The sequence below is a fragment of the Pimephales promelas genome, chromosome 2 (genome assembly GCF_988280905.1).
Source record: "Pimephales promelas chromosome 2, fPimPro1.hap1.1, whole genome shotgun sequence".
NCBI classification, from domain to species: domain Eukaryota; kingdom Metazoa; phylum Chordata; class Actinopteri; order Cypriniformes; family Leuciscidae; genus Pimephales; species Pimephales promelas.
The window spans coordinates 19,307,254-19,330,129 of NC_142770.1; the positions used below are offsets into that span (position 1 = coordinate 19,307,254).

General features: G+C 37.5%; 1 protein-coding gene across 1 annotated transcript in view; it reads right to left on the minus strand.

The window, feature by feature from the left end:
• tsc22d2 (TSC22 domain family 2) overlaps window positions 1-17,592 on the minus strand; it is a 29,371-nt gene extending 11,779 nt beyond the window's left edge. Inside the window, exon 1 of the mRNA XM_089117645.1 lies at window positions 15,547-17,592. Within this exon, the coding sequence (XP_088973771.1) occupies window positions 15,547-17,045 (1,499 nt within the window). The 5' untranslated portion in view covers window positions 17,046-17,592. The remainder of the gene's footprint in view (window positions 1-15,546) is intronic.
• Window positions 17,593-22,876: the final 5,284 nt, after the last annotated feature.

Here is a 22,876-nt window from a genome sequence, read left to right on the forward strand (position 1 = left end):
TCAATACACACTCGTTTTTAGGAGTCAGGACATGACGGAAAATTCACTTACACAATCGGGCCAGCATTGCATTGTAACTAACGTTTATCATTTTCACGTCTTTTTTAAGTTTTACCAGTTTAAACATTCAAGCAATTTTGAACTATCGCATGCTCGCGCGCACTCAGAGATGTTTTTCACTGCATAAGTTACAGTAAAGCCTAAATGAACAGAATTAACAGCCCATGTATAATTCAGTCAGGACTAAAAGACTATCCAGGGTTATTTTAAATGGACCCTTCGCTAAGCCACGCCCGAAAACCACCACTGGCCAATCGTGTCTTAGCAACCGTAACTATGCAAGGGAGGTCTGGCAAGCTTTCGAGTAAGGGTGCTCCGATTGATCAGTCGCCGATCACAATCGGCCGATAATTGCTTTGGGATACGTGATCGGCGGTCTCTATAAAGGCGGTCTCTCTGACATTCTTATTGGTCAACAAGTTGCATTTTTTGGTTTTTACCAATAGAAAGAATTTTTCTATGATTTACTCCTTGATATTTATTCCTTTATACGCAGTTATTTATTACTGTATTCTAAATATAATTAGCCTATGTTTTGTCCCTGACTTTAAAATGCTTTAATTTAGGCTATTTTTGTAACTGCGCCACAGTTTAGCGCACACACATAATACACTCGGGAACCGCACGTGTGGCTGGCTGCGCTGCTGCTTCGCGCTCGGTAAGGGATGCTGTATTCATTCAGTTAGAACGCTGCTTGTTTTGGCTTTAGTCGACAAAATGTCCAGGAAATCTAAATCTTTTGTCTGGCTGCATTTTAAAACAAAGACGACAAGAATGTGGAGGGAGGCGATCGCGTTGCTCCATTATGAGTGCGCAAGTCGCGCGCCTACATTTGAAATCGAACTTGAGCGCGCAAAAGACGTGAGCAGCCTTTTAACGGCTATATCATGCTGACTCAATAGATTGTGTTTTCTTAATGTTTTCGTTTTTATTTGTACACTTGACGCATTTGAAAATAGCCTAAATAATGCAACAAAACGAAAATAAACCTATACGCGGTCCTACAGCCTATTATTAGGATTGTTTTTAGGCTATTTGGGTTTTTTTGTGTTTTGTTTAAAACGCCTTGATCATCAGGACGAAGGTTAACCCATAGCTTTGAAAGTGAAGAATATAAAGCCTGTATAAACGAGAGCTTTTGTTGGGTTTTTTCATTATGTGGCAGATGCAGCGTGTGGTGTGGTCAGGTACGCGATTGTGACTGTTACTATAGACCTAGGACAGAGCTCTTCACTTTTTGCAGTTAAAAAATCACTTAATTTTCAAATAATTGTATTATTATTATAGTTTTATTTATTTGTGATGTTTTTTCATTGTGGTTTTATAAATGCTCAATGACAATTGTTGAAAAAATGTTTAATCAAAACATAACTTTTTTTTTTTTTTGTCAACTAATCGTTGCGCAGGACAAGACTTTGGTCAACTAAGGATTTCTTTGGTTGAATACAGCCCTAATCATGATTATGCTAGTTAATAAGCGACTAGTTAATACTGAGAATTGGACCCTAAACTATTACGATTTTTCTACATTAATTTAGTATAGTATATTTAGGAAATATATTGTAATTCTGGGACAGCAATGACGGATATAACTAAGCAGTATCTCCATTAATAATAACTAATTCGGAAAAAAAAATTGGCACTTGATGCAAACAAATGAGTAAAAAGACATGGAAATTTTCTCAAACAAAAAAATAATTATTGAAAACTGCCTGTGGCTAAAAGCTATGGAATGTTTAGGTGGAAATCAAAGAGCAGGAGTAATAGTCAAATAAGGGGCACACGCTTTGCTTATCTGCACTGATGCCTGTAGCATAAATACCGTCAGAGAGACGTCAAACTAAGGACAAGCTTTAAACATAAAAGTTGTGGTTGAACTGTCGTTTTTAAAATGTGGTCGATTCAAAATCGATTTTTTCCATATTCAGGCCTCGCGGTGCTGCGTCTTCTCTCTCTGCTCAAGTCAAGCGCTGCACCGTCGATAAACACTCGTGTTTAGGAGTCAGGACATGACGGAATATTCACTTGCACAATCGGGGCAGCATTGCATTGTAACTAACGTTTATCATTTTCACGTCTTTTTTAAGTTTTACCAGTTTAAACATTCAAGCAATTTTGAACTATCGCATGCTCGCGGTTCACTAGCAATCCATCAGTTCACTAGCAATCCATCTGCAATGTGTGTACCACGCATTTTTGGTTCCACGGAGACGGAGTTTCTGTAGTGTTAGTTTCATTCACGTAGCAGTATGGCAAGCGATAGGCGTAGGAGTAAACTAGGCTTATTCTGCCCGAGCGGTTAGGGCCGATATTTCCCAACACTATCCTCGGGTCGAGCTGGGCCCTTGAGAGACGTGCACTGCCAAAGCAATAAAGTGCAGTACTAGATTTGATGTGCGGTTTGCGGGAGAATAAAACGATTCGCGGGACTGAAAAAGAATCGAATCAGGAATCGAAAACGAGTCGAATTAAGAGCTTGCGACTAAAAATCGAATCGAATTTGAACAAGAATCTGACCTTATGATCTATAACAATTATTCTCATGCTTTTCCTAAAAGTGCTGCAAACACCAACAAAGCTGTTAAATTGTTTTATAGTTTTGCATAGATGTTAATTCAGTTCATCTAATTATGAAACTCTGCAGAAATTCAGGTGAGTCACAGCACATTAAATCATTTAGACCTGCTTGCAAATGAATATGGGTCATAAAACATAAAAGGCCTCAGGTTTTCTTTCAGGGCAATGGCTCGGCTGGTGTCAACTGTTGAACACGGTGCTTCTGTGGGGACAGGAGCGAACATGTAACAAATGTCAGAAATCTGACATGAATACCATCCTTCCCACCAGAGTTATGAGTCACACAGTAATGATGAATCTCTCTGGCTCACGGTCAGCACAACCCTCCCTTTGTTCAAGAACCAACGACTTCTCAATCATAATCAAATGTCAATTTGTGCCTTTGATGTTGAAGAAAGCCCAGTAATCAATGTACTTTAATAAAGCACATAAAGACAAATAAATGAAAGAGAAATTGGTCGAAGAGAAGGAGATATAGATCAACAAATTACAAGATTTAATTAGACATTTACCAAGGATTCTTAGAGCCAATTACAACTACAAATGCGAAATAGTTGGTAGGAGATGCATGAAAAATTGTGTTGTAAAATGAGTGAGATTTGGCATCAAAAAAAAAAATACAATACATACAAATCCTGATTTTCAATAAAATCTGTCAATCAAATATGCTAGCTATGACATACTAGCGTGGACTCGTCCTGGCTGTAAATCAGGCTAAAAAGGGTGGGAAAAGTGGTGTATTTACATAGGTTACACATCATATATTTCTCAAATAGTCATCATTTGTCATATAGGTTAGCCTATATTATATCTAAAAGCTTATCAAACTAGTTCTGTAGGAAACTGAACCATGAAGGGACCATAAAAGAGGAACCCTAACATAGAGATGTAAAGCAATGTCATGCATCCAAAATGTTTTGCAGCAACGCACTTGATTTCTAACTAACACAAGTCAATCTAAAATAAATCACTCCATCTTCTCGATCAGCACTTTCTTGTGTGTACGACTGTCCTTAAAGATGCTAAAGCTAAACCTGTCAACAATGGACCATTTTCACATTTCCAGGGCTCTCAGAAGTGGAAGTAGTCATGGTTGGGTCCACTAGTGGTCAAAAGGAGACTGCAGCAAAAAATATATTTGCGCTCCCATTTTGTCCAAAAGCTAAATAAAAAATACATGATAGTAATTCCACGACTTTACAAAAGAGGAAAAAATAGACGGTGAGATCAGATTGCATTAGAAACACACACTACTACTTTTGAATAATTCAATGCCAAGGATTTTTAACATTATAAATGTTATAGATGTAAATTGCATTTCTTAAAAATGAAAATATAAAAAAATAGCTATATCTACAATGTAATAAATGCGTAAAAAGGGTGTTACAGATGTTAAAGCCGTGATAACCCGCAAAGACAGCTGACAACCGTCAGAGAGGGCAAGAGTAAACACACTTAAACAAGAGTATAAAAGTACAAACTTTTCAACAGTTCTTTTAATGTTATTTTAGGAATTCAATCTTTTTGAGGAAACAAACCCTTCAAATCTGCCTATTCAGTTTGTGTTGGCGTGTGAAGGGTTAAATGAAAGACACGCGTTTTCTCAATTTCTCCTGAAACGCGTATAAAATAGCTAGTGCTGTTCACTATGGAAAATGCAAGTAACTTTATTGGACATTATTGCCAGTTTATTATCCACTGCTTTCAAGATCAACTTATGAAAATGTTAATCGGCAAAGGAAGACGTAAAGTAGGGCTTAATTTGGTGCAGAAAGCCAAAGCTTTTTAAAGCATTTCATCCCCCGACATTACAAGCAATCCACAAGCGACAGCCCCAAACCAACAGGCTAAAGCTTTACTCCTGGAATTGTTTGGCGTTTTATGTTACGTTTTATTTGAGAAAAGTCATTTTGCAGAATTACTGGTCAATCTGTAAATTGACCAACTTGGCGACCATTACGCACAATTGGTTTTATTCTGTATTTAGCTATTTCATTAGCTATTTCCCCCAAACAAACCAAGTTTATAAGGGTCTATTACACTTCATCGGCTGCTGTTCCAATCTAATGATATAATTAATTATCTACATTGCTTGGTGGGTTGAAAAATAACACTGTTATAACGCCGTTATAATTCGGAAGTGTCTTGATGTGATGGCTTACTAATAATTTTGTTGGTTTTGCGTGTCATTCATTTGGCAACCCGGCCAGTTATTACCATATTCCTCTGAAATAGACGGATTTATTTGTAATGAGGGTTAGCATTTTATTACATTTCAACATGACATCATGACTTTTGCGTAAACATACACGCCACTTTCAAGTCAAGTGGCGTGTTTTCTATACGCATTTTGAGCTATCCGCGTGTATGTCTACGCCATTAAATGTCCGAGTGATTCCGCATGTATGTACACGCCGTTAAATGTCCGAGCGAAACGAAGCAATAAGGTAGATCGACATCTGGGGAGCGATTATTTATTTATTTTTCCCTAGGATGGTAGGGGAAGACTCATAAATGTTATTAAATGTTATTAACCCCAGTGACGTTTGGGGTGGGTCATATATTTATATATACAGTGATGACGTTAAGTCAACGGCGTTCATAAACACGCTGAAAAGCGATTATGCGTGTTGATAGCAAGCCAAAAATGGAAATACGAATTGGCGTGTCATACACACGCAATTTCATGAGATCAGTCTGTACATTTTGCTTTATTTTGGTGAGAACTCATAGGAACTGTGCTGTTTGCTTGTTGCACTTCTTGTCAAATGTAAATTAGGTTCAAGGTTCAAGAGTTATGGTTGAGTCACTACTGCTGTCAACTCGCATGTGTGGTTAAGGAAATAACGTCTATATCAGCAGGTATCAATAGTCTATATTCGTCATTCAAATAGGGAAACCAAAACTAGGTAACTATGTAGATATACCAACCGCAAACAAAGCAGCGCTAACTTATCATTTTGAATGTCAATCATGCTGATCACAATACAAGCAACTCATGAACTATTCTGTCATGAAAACATTCAGGCCCTGGAATGCTCAGGTGAGATGATGTAAAATAACCTTCTGTACTGAGTACTGTCTTGTCTTTGCTCAATTTCGCTTTTTATTCCCATTAACTGTAGTGTTGTCAAAAGTTCCGACTTCGTTACCAGATCGATACTGAAATTTAGAGAATGTGACGATACCAGCATTTACCTCTAGCATTTTTGAGTGATGTTGAATGGATTCTTAAACACCCGATTGGCCATTGAGGTCATGCTCTCAACATGTCTGTGATTGGCTACAATGATCAACGTTTGCAAAGCAGGCGTCTCTCGGTGGATATATTAGGGATCCGCTTTTTTGTTTTTGAAGTGTTGTAGCCTTCATTGTAGCCAATCAGAGACATATGTTCGTCAGCACGTGAACACAATAGCCAATCACAGACATATATGTTGAGCGCATCATCACATCACAGACATATGTTAAGTGCATCAACACAATGGCCAATCACAAACATGTTGAGCGCGTGAACGCAATGGCCAGTCAGAGGGGTTTAAGAATCCGTTCAACAGCTCTAACAACGCTAGAATGAAATGCTGGTAGTTACGGTTTTAAAATTTCAGTACCGACTTGATACCAAAGTCAGTTCTTTTGACAATATTAGTGCACTAACTAATTTCCTAAACTGGGGTGCGTTTCCCGAAAGCATCGTTAGCCAACTATGGTCGCAAGTTCGTCGTTATCAGCATAGTTCAACGAGTCGGTGTTTCCTGAAACAATCGTTCCAACGGACATTCGCAAACAGCATCGCAAATTTGTGTGGTTTGAACGACAGCTCTCGACCTGTGTTTAGAGGCATCGTTTCTACACTCTAAAAAATGCTGGGTTGTTTTAACCCAACTTTGGGTCAAATATGGACTAACCCAGCCGTTGGGTTAAATTTTTACATTACATTTTTAACCCAACATTTCGGGTTTGTCCATATTTGACCCAAAATTGGGTTAAAACAACCCAGCATTTTTTAGAGTGTATATTGCATGACATTTGGAGGTAATAAATCCTTATCTTGAGCAAAATAAGCAAGCTGACATTCAGTACAACCGGTGCCTTTTATTTAGAATACATACAAATGGAATTTACGTCTTTTAGTTTGTCAAATGATTTAAAGTACCGTGTTTGAAGAGTGCGCATGTGCGAACGTGCTCTACTATGTAAGAATGAGCCAAATATTGATTCTGGTAATAAAGCAAAATAACTGAGAACAATTTAGAAACAGTCCTCAGATGACATGTATGTAATTTATATTAAAAAAATCTAGCGTTATTTGGATCTTAAACAGTTTCATTTAAAGTAGTTATTACTCCACCACTTGCGAAACCAACGTGGTTGAACGATACTTTGTGACAATGGGTTTCGGGAAACAGTCGCAACTATCTAGTTGATTTCTACAACGATGCATCGTACTATGGTAGTGAAGCAGCGAACTACGTCGTTGTACGGGAAACGCACCCCTGAACAGCCAATCAGAGCCATCGCTCTCACCAACGTTGACTCGACATGCTGAACCGGACGAACTCCCGCAAAAACTAGCCCAACAGATGCTCATCGACGGCTGAACACCTGAGCCTGAAACCACTTCCCAAAATGCCATGCTCACTCCATGCACACTCACAGCTGCCAAGAGTGCAATGTGATACACACACAGCGATCATACCCATCACTGATGGCCTTTGACCTGCCGATCGGAAAGGCTTGATAGAAAGCTTTGGAGGGGTTCCTTGCACATAAAAAAAAGAAGAGAGAGAAAAATATGAATAAAGGTCAAATATAGATTTCAAAGGTTTTGAGGGGAAAGATCAAAACTATAAATAAATCTTTACTTGGTTGCCTCAGGGGCTTTCGAGACAAAGTTGAAGTGAATGCCCATTCATATCACAGAGCGAAAAACAGCCCTGGCGTCGAAGCCAACAGAAAAAGCCCTGAAGGATTCAGAGTTCAGCATGAATATGCCAAACAGAAAAGCCAGAACAGCCTTCGAGTGAGAGACATGGATCCCGTAAACAAATGATCGCATTGATTAAAGGCCAAGTTTATACAGCCTAACTAAAAGGAGATTAATTCGATTTACTTTGCTCGATCATGCACGCTGAATGCTACAAAGTGACCATTATCCTGTGACCAGCAATGTCTTGAATCCATTATTGATATTTTTTTTTAAATCTGGCTTCACTGGTATAAAAGTCCAAGACCTTTGGAAAATTATAAAATCTAATGCATCCACAAAAAAAAAAAAAACTGTTTAAATATGGTCTAGGACCAAACTTTTGGTCTAGAATGCAACACTAAGCTTATTTTGTAACTATAAATGTTAAATTATCACATAGCGGCCACTAAGTCAACGTCTCGATGAAAATACAATTTGTATTTGGGAATAAAAAAGGTTCAGAAAAGTTTGCTTTGCAGTGGGATATAAGGAATAAGGGTGAACAACATCATACCTCATCATTAACACATTACTTTTTAATAAAATAAAATAAAAACACCTTGCAAATCATCGTTAGGCCAAGACAGAATCTGCAAACTTCACATTTTCACAGCTAATTTTGGAGAAAGAACCTGTGGATTTTATTAATTATGAATTATGTTAAATGGAGCTGAGAATGCTACACTAATTGATCCATGAAAGTAATTTTGCCAATTTAGAGCAATATAGGCAAATAATAAATAAATGTAATGATTAATAACATATGAACGTGCAAATGGAGGGGGGGGGCATTTTGCAAATGATTAGCATGCAAATTGTTATCAATAACTAATATCAGTAAAAAGCTATTCAGCTAGTAAATTGAGGCACTAAACATTTTTTTAGAAAAGCAAAAAAAAAAGACTCCATTGATTTGTGCTCAAATTCTGTTGAAATCGGCTAGCCTAAGTTTCCATGTGTGCTGAAAAAAGTCAATGAGATGCATAAATTTGCCCCAAAACAGAAGCAAATGCAGTTAAACCAGGAAACTATAAATCCTAAATGGATTATTAGTGAAATTCACTCAAATGTTGCACAGAACAAACGCTCACGGAAATATTCTTTGAAGTTTCCATCAAAAGATAACGAGTGACGGATGGAATTGGCCCGAGGAGGCGAAGCTGACGGAGGATTACAGAGAAACAGGTTTCTGTACACAGAGGAGTAACTCTACAGTGCTAAAGACAATGAATCTATCATCTCAAACATCTCAAAGTGAATTCAAGGAAGTGGGTTAAAACAAATACTCTGATTTATATTTCAGGTAATCAATCAACCTATATTTCCTATCCTACATATAGATATTAAAATAAAAGTGTCTATAACAGGGAGCCATAAAATTTAGCCTCATGTTGTTCCAAACCCTTAAGACTTTCGTTCATCGTTCATTACACAAATTAAGATTTTTTTTTATTAAATCTGAGAGCTACATCACTCCTCCATAGGCTTCTAAGGGGTCGAAACTGGCCGGCTCAGAAAAGTTAGTAAAGACATTGTTAAAATAGTCCGAGTGACTACAGTGGCTCAACCTTAAGTTTATCAAGCGACGAGAATACTTTTTGTGCGCAAAAAAACTAACAAAAATAACTTTATTCAACTATTCATTTCCTTCTTTCATTTCCTTGAGTTCACGTAGTGTAACTGCGCAGCGTTTCTGTGTTGAACGTCATACGCATGACCAGCGTTAGCCAATAGTGAGCCTACGTGTGACATACAACCCAGAAGCGCTCCGCTGTTACACTAAAAATCTCTGGCGTTTTATCTACAGTCTTCTAGAGTCCTGAGATCCTGATGCCAGAAATGTCACAAGTCCACTAAAAAAAGCAAATAAATTTACATTTCAAAATGTTTCGCATAAGGCTGCGAATCTTTGGAGGCCTTTATGAGTCAGTTTCAGGCTCGGCTGTGAGGCGAATGTGCAAGAGCACACCTTTCGAAACATGGAGGCACAATGGTATAGTATATACCAACAAACCCCCGACTGTCAAGAGAGCCGGCGTAGGGGGCTGACTCGCCTCAACATTACTGTGAGGAATAAGACATCAGCACCACACCTGCTCCTCAAACGAACAAATAAACTACAGCTCCTGGTGCAAAGCACAACAGCATGGACATACGCCAGACCAGACTAATCAACAGACTGATTAATAATGACGGCACTCATGAGTCAGGTAAGTGTAGTTGGACAACCCTTGAAGATAAAAACTACAACCACACAGGATTAAAAGAATAATATTTATTATCCTTTATTTTAGGTGAGAGAGACAGAAGTCTGTACTAGCCGTTCAAACGTGGGCTATTCAAAGTTAACGTTCACCATTGCTTCAACCATTTTAACAAGTCAAACTGATTCATATCTTTATATCTGTTAAAAGGTCACTTCCTTTTTCTTATTCTGTTAGTAGGGGAACAGAAAGTGATGAGTGAAAGTCAAAATTATGAAGGGCCATTTCCTGGGTATTTACTGAAGGAGGATATGCTATAAAACTGTGACATCTCGCATCATCTTCAGTTCATGCAATAATCTTCAGAATCCTACCAAGTAAAAAGGTAGTTTCCAGAAATCCTGGATCATTAGCCATTTAGGAGTGTGTGTGTGCATGTAGCCCTCAATCGGGTCACGGGGTCTATACGACCCCAATCGACTTTTACTAAATAAAAAAAAGGTTAAAAAATAATATTTCATTTGTAAGCCAATGGTGTAGTTAAAGAATTGTGTTGTATACAGATACAAAAGCACTTTATATCTCCAAAACACAGCATTAATAGAATAATGAACGATATATTATTTGTATGATTAAAAATGTATATTTTTTGTACAATTACCCGAAGCTCAGAAGTGTAAACAGGAAACGAAGACCATTTGAAGGTTAAGACAAAAAATGAGGAAAAGCATATGAACTTCCATCAATGATGACAGGCATCTTGAAAACTTACACTTGCTCAACCTTTACTGTCTTTCCTGAAACCTCACATCTATTTGCCGCCCACTTTGCAATATTTCCGAGCAGTCTCAAAATAACACACAGATTCTGCAGCTTTCTGCTTCTTCGTTCCCTAATCTGAGCTGCACAAAAGTTTAATTCTATGCAATCCAAAGTAAAAGCCAATAGTACTGCATCATAGTAATATTAATTTAGTTTCATTAAAATCCGCACAAAAGTACAACACATAGCTTTCAAAATAAGAACAGTACTTCAAAAATCTACTTTCAAATGTAGATAAATGGTTTACATTAAAGGATTAGTTCACTTCTGAATTAAAATTCGGATAATTCACTCTCCCCCACATCATCCAAGATGTCCATGTATCTCTTTCTTCAGTTGAAAGAAATTAAGGTTTTAAGGAAAACATTCCAGGATATTTCTCCATATAGTGATGGTTATCAACAATTTGAAGATCCAAGTGTGAGTTTCAGTTAGAGCCAGACCGATATTATCGGCCGATATTAGGCATTTTCCAAACTATCGGTATCGGCAGTTATAATGGACGATAAATAAATAAATAAAAATGATAAATAAAAATGGATGAAACACGCTTGAACCATGTCATGAGTGTTGTATAGTTTGTCCACCAGAGGGCCCTCTACACAGTCCCTGTTGGCAACACTCGTTGAGTTGGTCACGATACATACATTGCTTGAATAACAATTAAAATAATCTCCCCATCAGTTCTCTTAACTCAAATAAGCATAACAAAATTTGTGACTATCATGTCCAGTTTTGCTGCTGTTAAATAAGCCGAGAGTGAAGCAGAATTAGCTAGTAATAGTTACGTTACGATGTTACAGTGTAGTTGACTGACTGTCCTTTTAACTTTTGACAATGTGACCGAAGTATTTCTTTAATAGCGCGAGACAGTTATAGCAATGAGACGTGTCATCTCTCCTTGGCCTGTTATATTGAAAATGTATATTTTACAATTTGCAGTATGACGTTTTCCATTGCTAAATTATGGCTTATGGATCATAGACTAGCTAACCACAAAGCTAGCTAATGCCACCATCATCAGTCTGACAATAAAAGAAACAAGTTTCTTTTTAAAATGAATTATCATATTATTTTAGTTAAAACTCATAAATAACTACAAATAACTAATGTTAGGGAAATCTGTTAATGTTTTGTTGCGTGTTTCTGAAAAAAAAATATATATATATCGGCCGATATATCGGAATATCGGATTTTAAAACCAACAAGTATTTGTATCGGTATCGGCCTTCAAAAATTTTTATCGGTCGGCCTCTAGTTTTAGTGCAGCTTCAAAGTCTCCACACGATCCCAGCCGAGGAATTAGAGTCTTAGACAAACCATCAGCCATTTAAAAAAAAAAAAACATCTACATACTTTTTAACCAAAAATGCTCGTCTTTTGCATCCACAACTTCACGCATTTAGTAATCTTGTTGGGAAGGTCACTCTTGATGTCGGAGGAAAATGTAGAGAAGGGTGAAAAACTCGTCCAACATCGTGGTTTACTTTTATTTATTTTTGTAATGGGCGTTTGACTCAGTCTTAACACGTTCGCTTTGTAAACACTAGGTCTGTTCTTACGCCTACATCACGCTTGACCTGTGAATGTGTGGCGCATCACAGCGGGTGCAAAACAAGCATTTGTGGTTAAAAAGTATATAAATGTTTATTTTATTTTAGAAAATGAATTATGTTTTGGCAAGATAAAACTTTTGAAGCTGCATTTTGGACCTTCAACCCATTGAGGTCCACTAGAGACAAATCCTGTTTCTTTTTGAAATTTTAATTCTGAAGTGAAACTAATCCTTTAATTGTCATTAAAATAATACGATAACGGAAATACTAAATGGCCTGATGCAAAGAATGTGTCCAGAGTATATTAGAGGTCGACCTCTGAATAGTCCTCCAAAGCCAGTCAGAAATAGGGACGGCATGTTGAGCAGCATCAGCACAGAATGTACAGATTTCTCCTGGATTCCTACCAACCGCTGACAGTAAACAACATCCTTTAGCAGCATAACATCATGCAGATGTTACGCATGTTTGAAGGCCTTATCAGTGCCTGTGTGTAGACTGGGTCGCAGCTTCTGCACATCACAAGATAGGAAACACATGCTAACATCACCTAATCAGACTGAAAAAACAGCTCAACTTCTGCTGGCAAGGGTAAGATGAGGAAACAGAGGCATTGAAAACAAATCTTTAGGAACTGGGCAGTATTGTTGCCACGATATCAAAAACACGACTTCCATGAGATACCTGACTAGAATTGCGCTATTACCAAAACTGAATCAATACCACAGCAAAAACTTAAATTACAGTACAAGAAATTGAATAATATGACAACTTAAATTTCATCGTTTTATTAATTGAGTTAAAAAAACACTGTCAATCACATTCGGAAAACTTTCACATTTCTGTGCAGGTTAGGTGATATGGCATTGGTCCTGGCTTTTGTTTACACAGGCCACGTTACGGGACTGATCCTAGCAATGTTACTCAGTCCCCATCCCGACATCAGTCCCGGGACATGTTTGCGTTCACAAAGAAGGCACTCTAGCAATTTTACGGCAATTTCCCAGGATCAACACACTGTGTGAAAGGGGCTTAAATCACAGACAACCGCAGGTTTATTAGGCTGCCGTCCCTTTAAGACCTGACGTCAGGATCAAATACATTAGAACACACAGTATAGTCGCGTTTCCACTGCAGGAACTTTCCCCAGGAACTAGGAACTTTGGGGTGGGACTCGGTGTGTTTACACCGCAGGAACCAGTGTCTAGATGAAGTTCAGGGTACAAATCTCCCCTCCAGAAAGTCCCTGCTGGCGAGGTGGTACTTTTTCAGAGTTCAGGAACTTTCGGGGTGGGACTTGTGCGCTGAACATGCTGATTGGTTCTCACCACGCTATTCTTTCTGCCCGATGGCGAGCGTTCGTCTCATCCATCTCATGGTCAATGTCCGCTGATAACAAACGTCTATTTTTATATCTAGCATTACGAGCTTTCTGAATATGCTTTAGGTGCTCGTCTTTTTGCCGTTTTGTTAATTACCTCGTTAGTAAACCAATCCCACACAAAAGCAGCAAAGCTTGAATCTCCTCCATACAAGACTCAAAACAAACGCGCAGGCTTGGAAGAGCAGTCGCACGCAGTTCAACGTCACTACTAATCTTCCTGGCCCGGACCGGTACTTTAGTTTGTGGTGAACGCAGTAAGCAAGCGGTCTGGGGGAAAAAAAAGTTCCTTTGAAAAAAGTTCCCGGGACAAATAGTTCCAGGTAATTGCGGTGGAAACGCGGCTTATTTCTTTCTTAACCGGTTATGTTTATAGACATACCTGACTGCGTTTGCGTGAATAGTCACCAGGACGCATATTTTAACATATTTTTGGCCATTCAAGCACAATAATATTTGAAAGTGAACTGAATCCATGAACACATGCTGTCTGAAAGGCAGCTTTCTGCGTGCGCGTCAGGCCTGACCCCGGCAGCGCGAGTAACAATTTGAGCTCTTTTTCGAGGCTTATTGAGCACAATAACCATTATAAACCTCAAACACCCTTTACTTTCTCATGCAGTCATTCTTAATAAACCGGTACTGATAACATATGGAACCGTTTTTAATAGTAGGGAATCACAAAACCGTTCCAATACCGGAAAACCATGCAACATTACTGGACAGTGCATTGGGTAAATTTGATGTGATTTTTTTTTCTCTCCCAAGCACAAACCAAGGTCACCTGAGTCAGAAACTAATACTAATATAACTTTCCAAATGTTTTACCATTAAAAAGGTGATTGTAACCACAGGCGGCCCTAAGCAAGTGTAAAGTGGTTTGCTGGACGGAAAACTAAGTGCAAACAGCTGATAGGCGTTTCCTCCGAACCACACTTCTGAGCTATTCTTGCAAAGAATCTTTAAACCAGCTAGTCAAGGTGAATTTTCAATTCCATTCACAAAGTCTCACAATGTTTCAATTCTATGAAACAAATGAATATTAAATGCCTTAGAAATAGTCATTGTTTTGAACTCCACTGACTTTTACTGTAGCCTAATTTCAGTTCTTATTTTCTTTTGTATTATAAGAAGAAATAAATGCCATTCATAATTGAATGAAATGAGGTTGAATAATGGATAGCAAACTTTTACCCTTGAACTGTATTTTGAGCTTGAGTATGGCAGGGTTTAGCCACAAACCTAGTACTCAAACACACCTGGACCAAGGCGATCAGGATCACTTCACTACTATATCTGCCTAAAATAGTAAAACAGGCTTATTATGTAAATAAATAAATATGAGCAGTGCCTCCCAAACCAATCCTGGAAGCCTTTTTGGATATCAATGCAATGTAAATGAGCAGCTGATTTTAATTGGATCAGATGAGTACAATTTAGTTAATAAATTAATTATTATCCAAAATGTGCAATTCTGGGGCCTCCAGGACAGGTTTGGGGGAATAACTACCCACATAAAACAAAATACGGTAACACTTTACAATAAAGTTCATTACTTAATGTATTAACTGACATGAGCTAACAAAGAGCAATACATTTGTTACAGTATTAATCTTTGTTGATGTTAGTTAGCTGTTGATTGTTTGTTCATGTTAGTTCACAGTGAATTGATTAATGTTATACAACCTTTGATTTTAATAATTAATAAATCTTAGAATATGAATTAATATTAATAAATGTGGTGGATGTATTATTCATTCTTAGTTCATGTTAACTAATGTTATTGTAAAGTGTTACCAAAAAAACACACATACAAGCAAAGTCCAACAGGACATGCTTTCAAAAATTATTCCAGAGTAAATACTACATTAACAGTAAATGTAACACTTGCAAGAACTGCAATTAAACGTGGTCAAATTAATTTTTAATTTTCTTTTAGTCAATAAAGCCTGAGCAACATGAAGCATAAAGGTTTACCTGTCCTCATCCCCATCAATGTGAATAGCTATTCCAAACAGGCTGTTGACAGCAGGCGTGGGAAGCTGCAATCCCTCGGGATTCAGGGGTCTGATGGCATCTCTTCCCAGGAGAACCGAGCTCTGGAGCAGCAGCTCAGTCCTCCTCTGGTTCTCACCGGCCGGCCCGATGCCGCCGGGAAGCTGGCTAAAGATAGAGGGGTTTGTCTGAGCCCCCAGTCCCGCTGCCGAACCGCTCGGGACTCCCTGAGGCTGGTTCTGCTGGGGCGGTACAACAGGGACCGGGGTCTGTTTTGGCATGCTTTGGGGGGTATTAGAGGCACTGGGCAGAACAACAGGCACATTTTGCACACCAGGGACCACAGCATGAGTTACTGCTGGCTGAACGAGCGGCACTGGTGCCTGTGAACCCGCAGATGTGGCTGATACGGTCCCTAGAGTGGCGCTGATGTTGGACTGGGGTAAAAGCCCCTGAACATCCACCGGCTGAGGAACTAATCCCAGCACATGAGTGCTTCCCGCTGCGGGAGTCAAGACCGGTGACGGGCCCTGGGTCACTGAAGAGCCAAGAGGCTGATTCTGTAACCTATAGTCAGACTGATTAGACGGGGTAACAGTCTGAAGCATCTGGCCAGGTTTCTGTGCCTGTTTACCAGGGTAAAATGGCTGTGGTTGAGCTGTAGAAGGCATGCTGGGAGATTTAGCATTAGCATCACCGAAAAGGTTCTGTGCTACAAGCCCTAATCCCTGCTGCAAATTCCCCAAAGTTTGCTTTTGAAGCTCCACAGGAGGGTTTGATGGTGAAGATCCATAACCGCTGTCCGTATGCGGTTCTGTGAGGGTTGAAAGCGCATTATACGCCGCCACCGACCCTCTTAGGCCTTCTCGGTCCGCGCTGTGGTCCCCGGTGCCGGCGTGTTGTTTAACGTTATCCGCAGTCCGAGCAGACGAGGAAGCATCCGTATCCCGCTCATAAAACTCAGTGCAAGTCCACCTACCTCTTTTAAAGGGTTCACCTGTACCATGGTCCAATTTGATGACCCTGAAACGGGAACTGCAACCACTTACTGTGGCAGAAGTGCTAACTGATGTTGTTGATGCATGGGACATGCTGTTAGATGCAACTGAAGGTGAAGTCTGGGATGGGCTCATTTGGCCAGCTGTGCCACTGACTGCACGGACATTTGGGTTTACGTGAACAGCACCTGTATTACGAGAGCCAGGTAACGTTACTGTTGTTACGGCACCATCTTGCGCGCTCGCTGTTTCAGCGTCATTATGCAGCGGTTCGTCCGTCAAACTGACGTCACATGCCTCCGGCTCGAATTCGCCACCTTTGGACATGTCGTACATCTCAGAGGAGGACATGTCCTCAGTTCTGGACTCGTCCGGGTCGTCCAAACTCTCGGTGTCGTCCGTGATGCTGTTCCCTGCCACCTGCGCCTGCGTTACGCTCGTGATCTGGAAACAGCTCTTCTTTTTCGACGGCATTTTAGACATTTTGACCGCTAAAAGTGTGTCGCTGGGACTTCGACACGTCAGACAAAAGCGCACAGCTCCAACTTAAACGGAGTAACTCCTCTTATATGAAAATGTCATGTAATTTTCAGTTAGCGTCACGCGCTAACTCAAGCTTCCCTCCGAGCTCCCGTCAGCGCGCGTGCGTCCTCATCGCGGCATTTTTAGTACTTTTAATCCGTTAAATTGAAACTCACAAAGCTCCAAACACAATGACAGCTTAATTCCAGGTGTGTTTAATCCCACCAAGCCCGTCTCCGTGTTATCCGAGGCCTAAATGAAGGCCATGTCCGGGTGTGAGAGTTTCCCTCAGGCCGCTCGCGCGAATGAAACTCCAGTCGCCGGACTCACTCGACTCTGAGGCGCCTTCAGTTTTCAACACTCCCCCGTCTTCAAAAGCACATATCCTCCACAAAACACACTGGATAATCATCTTGACACATGTTTACCATCCGGTTCTGGCGTTGATACAGTCTGTGGAGGGTAGACTGGGTGTGTTTGTGTGTCTGTCGAGCTAACGGCTGCTCTCTCTGCTGCAGCTGTACACAAGATGGCTAACGCTACGTAGCGCGCGGGGGGGACTATGGATGGACTGCGCACAGGCGGACGTAAGCGCGTCGGGAATTCCGATCGCTACGCAATATTCTTGTTTTCTTGTCAAAATAAATGTCAGGGGGAATCAGACGGCATACATCATTTTTCCACACATCCCAAAAGCTTTTTATTACACCTTTTCTTCTTGTACTCTCTGATAATATTCTTATTTTAATAACTAATTCATTTATTTGCTTTTTCTCCTTTGTATAGTGATTAAAACCAGCACTGCGTATAATACAATGTAATGTAATAATGTAATGTAATATAATAAATTATGTTCGCCTATGTACAGTGATTAAAATCTGCCCTGCAAATATAATATAGGCTAATATAATAAAAATACAATATAATTATGTTCTGTGAACTGAACACTGTTTATAATTCTCACTGCATATATTATAATATAATATAATATAATAATATAATATAATATAATATAATATATAATAGGCCTATAATATAATTGTAACATATGCTTTTTCCCTGTGACCTATATATATATATATATATATATATATATATATATATACATATATATATATATATATATATATATACATATATATATACATATATACATATATATATATATATATATATATATATATATATATATATATATATATATACATATATATACATATATATATATATATATATATATATATATATATATATATACATATATATACATATATATATATATATATATATATATATATATATATATATATATATATATATATATACATATATATTCATTTGGTATACAGCCCAAGCAACAGAAGATGGTTGTTTCCTGGAGGACAATTTACATTGATCTTCAAATTCAAAAAGTTTTCACCCCCCGGCTTTTGGCTATATATAGTCAAATATGCAAAAGATGCTGGAAACCTGAATAATTTTATACTTCATTTAAAATAATATAATACATTTGTATACATGTTTTGGAAACTGGAATAATTTCCAGGTACCGACACACATTGTCGAGGTATTGAGAATCAAGCGTTCATAAACTTATCATCTTTTTGTCTTGTGGACTAACATCTTTTATGTAAAATTTCTTATTCAGGACAGTACTAAATGAAAACGTTATATGATTCCTTTTATTTTGTTAAAATTATACACATTTTCACAGATTCTGCAAGGGGTTCACAAACTTTCAAGCACCACTGAATATATTTATTTATTTATTTATTTTATTCATAATGTTTTTAGCTATAATGCACCAGCAAAACAGCAATTTCAAGAATTAATTGATTTGTTTCTTTGACAGTTCAATGAACCTTTCCAAACATGTGGGATTTAGTTGAAATGTTTTTATTGTTTTACTGCTGTTTCTGTGCATCTGAAAGTCCACACTTGGAATCAAAGTTGAGACTATACAGGAAATGAACAAGGAAAACCCTTTTAGAAATCTTGTTATTTTTGTAGATGTAAATACTAGCATGCAGGTGCAAACCTATCATCAAGAGATGTTTGAGACTTGGCCTTGAAAGACATAAAATTTGACTTGGAGTCCTTTTCAAAAACACGTCTGGTTTCAGTAGATGTAGGATGTTCACTTTTCATTTACAACCACAGAACTTTGGCCTAAAACTAACCAAACACTCATAATCTTTAAAAAAAAAAAAACTATTCACTAACTAACACAAGTCAAAAACCCCGGCACCATCATCCAGATTTAACTTTGTTACACTGAAAAAGTGATCAATAAGTTAGGACAACACATGTTTAGTACAGTGATCAAAAAATATGAGGAAATTCATCAAAATGTAACTTTTTTTGCTATACAAGATTCAACACGTCTTCACGTCTTCAAAGTCATCACTGTAAAAAATAATCCTGTAAAAATTGGTTAACTACTGTAAAAAAATAATTGTGATTTTAACGGTAAAATACTGTAAAATGCTACAGTGACAAATTGTTAATTGGTTAACAGAAAGTTTCCGTACTATATACGGTAAATAACCATGATATAATTTTACTGTAAAATACTGTTAAATTTACAGTTTATGAAAGTGAAAAAGAACAACTCATTGTATAATTTACAGTGAAAAAACGTAAATTGACATTCCCACAATTCCCTGTGTGACACTTCACATTTTATGTATTTTTGTTGAAATAACGATGGTTCCTAATAGTTTTCTTGTTTTTCTTTCTAATCAGTTACGTACATTAGGGTTTTATATATTTAATGTTGTTAAATTAATGTTTATTGCATTTTTTTTTATTTCACGTGTGTTACCATGATGGTGTTTAATGTTTGTGTGAATGACACTGTGCAGCTTCTTTATATAAGTATAACTTTTAATGGAAGTCTACTTGAGCTTTGATTGATCATGTAACCCATCATTGCTGTGATGATTGCTGGTTGTCAGTGTGTTACAACAAAACAGATATCAATTTTTCAAAAGGTTGGTAAATCAACATTTTATCAGATAATGACATAATGACGGTTAATTACTGTAAATTTTAAGTCAATTCTATAAAACCATGTGCTCGCAGCTGTGGTTGCCAGCATCACACCATAACAATACAGTGTGTTACTGTTTTTAAAATGAACAGCTAAATACCGTATTGTCAGCTCAGCTACATTATAAAACTTTCATTTAACAGCTATATGTTGTAACACAAAAACAGTAACACACCGCATTGTAGCCTATATGATGCTGGCAACCACAGCAGTAGTTTACCGTTTTTTTTTTTTTTTTTTTTTTTTACAGAATTATTGTTTTTACAGTGAGTCGAAATGACTCAAACACCTAAGTTGATGCTAGTTAAAAATTTAAGACAGACATTTTTTTATTTACACTTTACAGTGATCTTCCCATTTAGATTTTTTAATTTAGAGAAAATCCAACCCAGCATCCCTCGAAACATTTTTTTTTTTTTGTATATCGCGGAAAAGCTGTATGAACCGGACGAGACCGCAGTGCAAACCAAAGAAAACCTCTCTATCTGGACGTGACAAATAGCACCTGCTCCAGCCGCTCGACCCAAACCCCTCGTGTGACAAAGCCCGAACCGGCTTGAGGACTTCAGGACAGCTAAAACAACACGCGTGTCCCGTTCGCCACGGGACGGAGGCAGAGACAACAAACAGTCACATGTTGTGTAACTTCTGATTGACACCAAATTCCCAAGCAAGTTTTGTTGATATTTGGGACTTCAATAAATTCTCCTTCAGGATTTACCATTTACTCTAGAAATTAGTTTTTAGAAAGCTACATCTGTGTCTCCTCATGAAAAGAAGCTTGTCAAATGTTTCTTTCAGTGTGTTGCGCTTTTCCACTGGTGTTTGGATCGGGAAGCGGAGAGGATGGTGACACTCAAAGGCATGCAAAACAAACACAGCCTCCTCTACTTATTGGAATAGACTCATGCCTAAAATAATGAGCTGAACTAATAAACAAACTCCGGCAAATATGTTTCTGTCTACAGTCGCCACATTCCTCATCGCCCCCTGCGTGAACCTTTCCAGAAAGGCTAAACAAAGAAGAAATTGTATTTCGTAACATGATTTAAATGCTTGAAAAATGACTGGGCAAAAATTAATAGTTACACATTAGCTAATTAAAACAATGGAATAACATCAGTTAATACATTTGCATCCTTTTTTTTTTAAATGATGGTCTGCACGGCCGGTTATATATTTATTTCAATGTCTATTAAAAGTGAAGTAGGCTAATAAAAAATGATTTATGTTTTCACCAGAACGAACGGAAAACCTGTTTGGTGGTGTCCTGTCTGGCTTTCCAGATGAGCCACTCAATCCCCCTGTGTGACTCAGAGTTAGCAAACACCATTCAACTAAAATAAATGGCCCTTTCGACAGAAAAAAGGCAGAAATGTAGGCCAAGATATGTAAATAGACAACCCTGTCTGGATGGAAAACCCAAAACAAAATATTGAAATATTATATAATATAATTTTAATTTTATATACGTTATTACATTACGTTACATTATATTATATTGCTATTGTGTATTATAATATTTGCAGTGGATATTTTGAACACCGTTCACAGTACAGTAATTATTATAATATATTATATTAAATGATATTATTATTATTATGTTATATTACATTATATTAAATTACATTATATTATAGCTGGCCGTGGCCGGTTGTGTGAATGCACGGAGACAAAGGAGATTAAGTATAATAGTGTTTAATGATCAAACCCAGGAGAACAGACACAACGTAACATTGATGAGAACAAACAGAATTAGGGAGGACACATGCAAGGTATAAATACACGGAGCAAACAAAGGGAATAAGCTAATTAATGAGACAACAGGTAATGACTAATCAACAACACAGAGATATATACTGCTGGTTCACATGTGCAAAAGATCCTGGAAAACTAAAGTGATTTTTATAATTAGTTATAATTATAGTAATTACAATACATTTTTACATGTTGTGTCTTGTGGACTATATGTAAACATTTTTTTTTATGTAAAATATCTTATTTTGGAGTACTACATTTTGTTATAATTATACACATTTTCACAGATTCTGCAAGGGGTTCACAAACTTTCAAGCAGCACTGTGTATATTTACATATTTAAACTAACTCTCAGTAATACAATTTCCAGTACCATAGGTAATAGTTTTAAACGCACCTAATTCAAAGCTGTTTTAAAATAGATTGCTTTTGTGAATTATATTTTCCCAACTAAATTGACAAAATCATCATATTTTTGTTGTAGCTGATCAAATTCGACCCCACGGACAAATAAACTCAACACTACAGTATGTAATACTGAAGGATCACTGTTGGACTGCAGTATCAATGCAAGGGCATTTTCACAAGGCCAACATGTCAAGCTTTCAATGTTATTATGTTACTTATTAATTATTAAAATTTTGTTTTTTTAAAATAATGTTTGATTTTTTTGTATATATGATATACTTTAGCTCTATTACTGTGCTTCATAACTGTTGCCTGGCTAAAACCCATGACACTGTAATGGCAGGTTCAGTGACTGTTGTCACTATACACTGTAAAAAAATATTTTCATTATTTGTAATCAAAACATTTTTTTCTTTTGTCAAATCAACTTAAATAATTTACATAGTTCAGATAACATCATATTTTGAGTTTCTGATGATTAAATCAATCTCCTTCATTGAATTAACTCAATTTTTTCATGAACTTAAAATTTTAAGGCAACCAGGTTACTTCATTTTTTAAGTTAAACCAACAA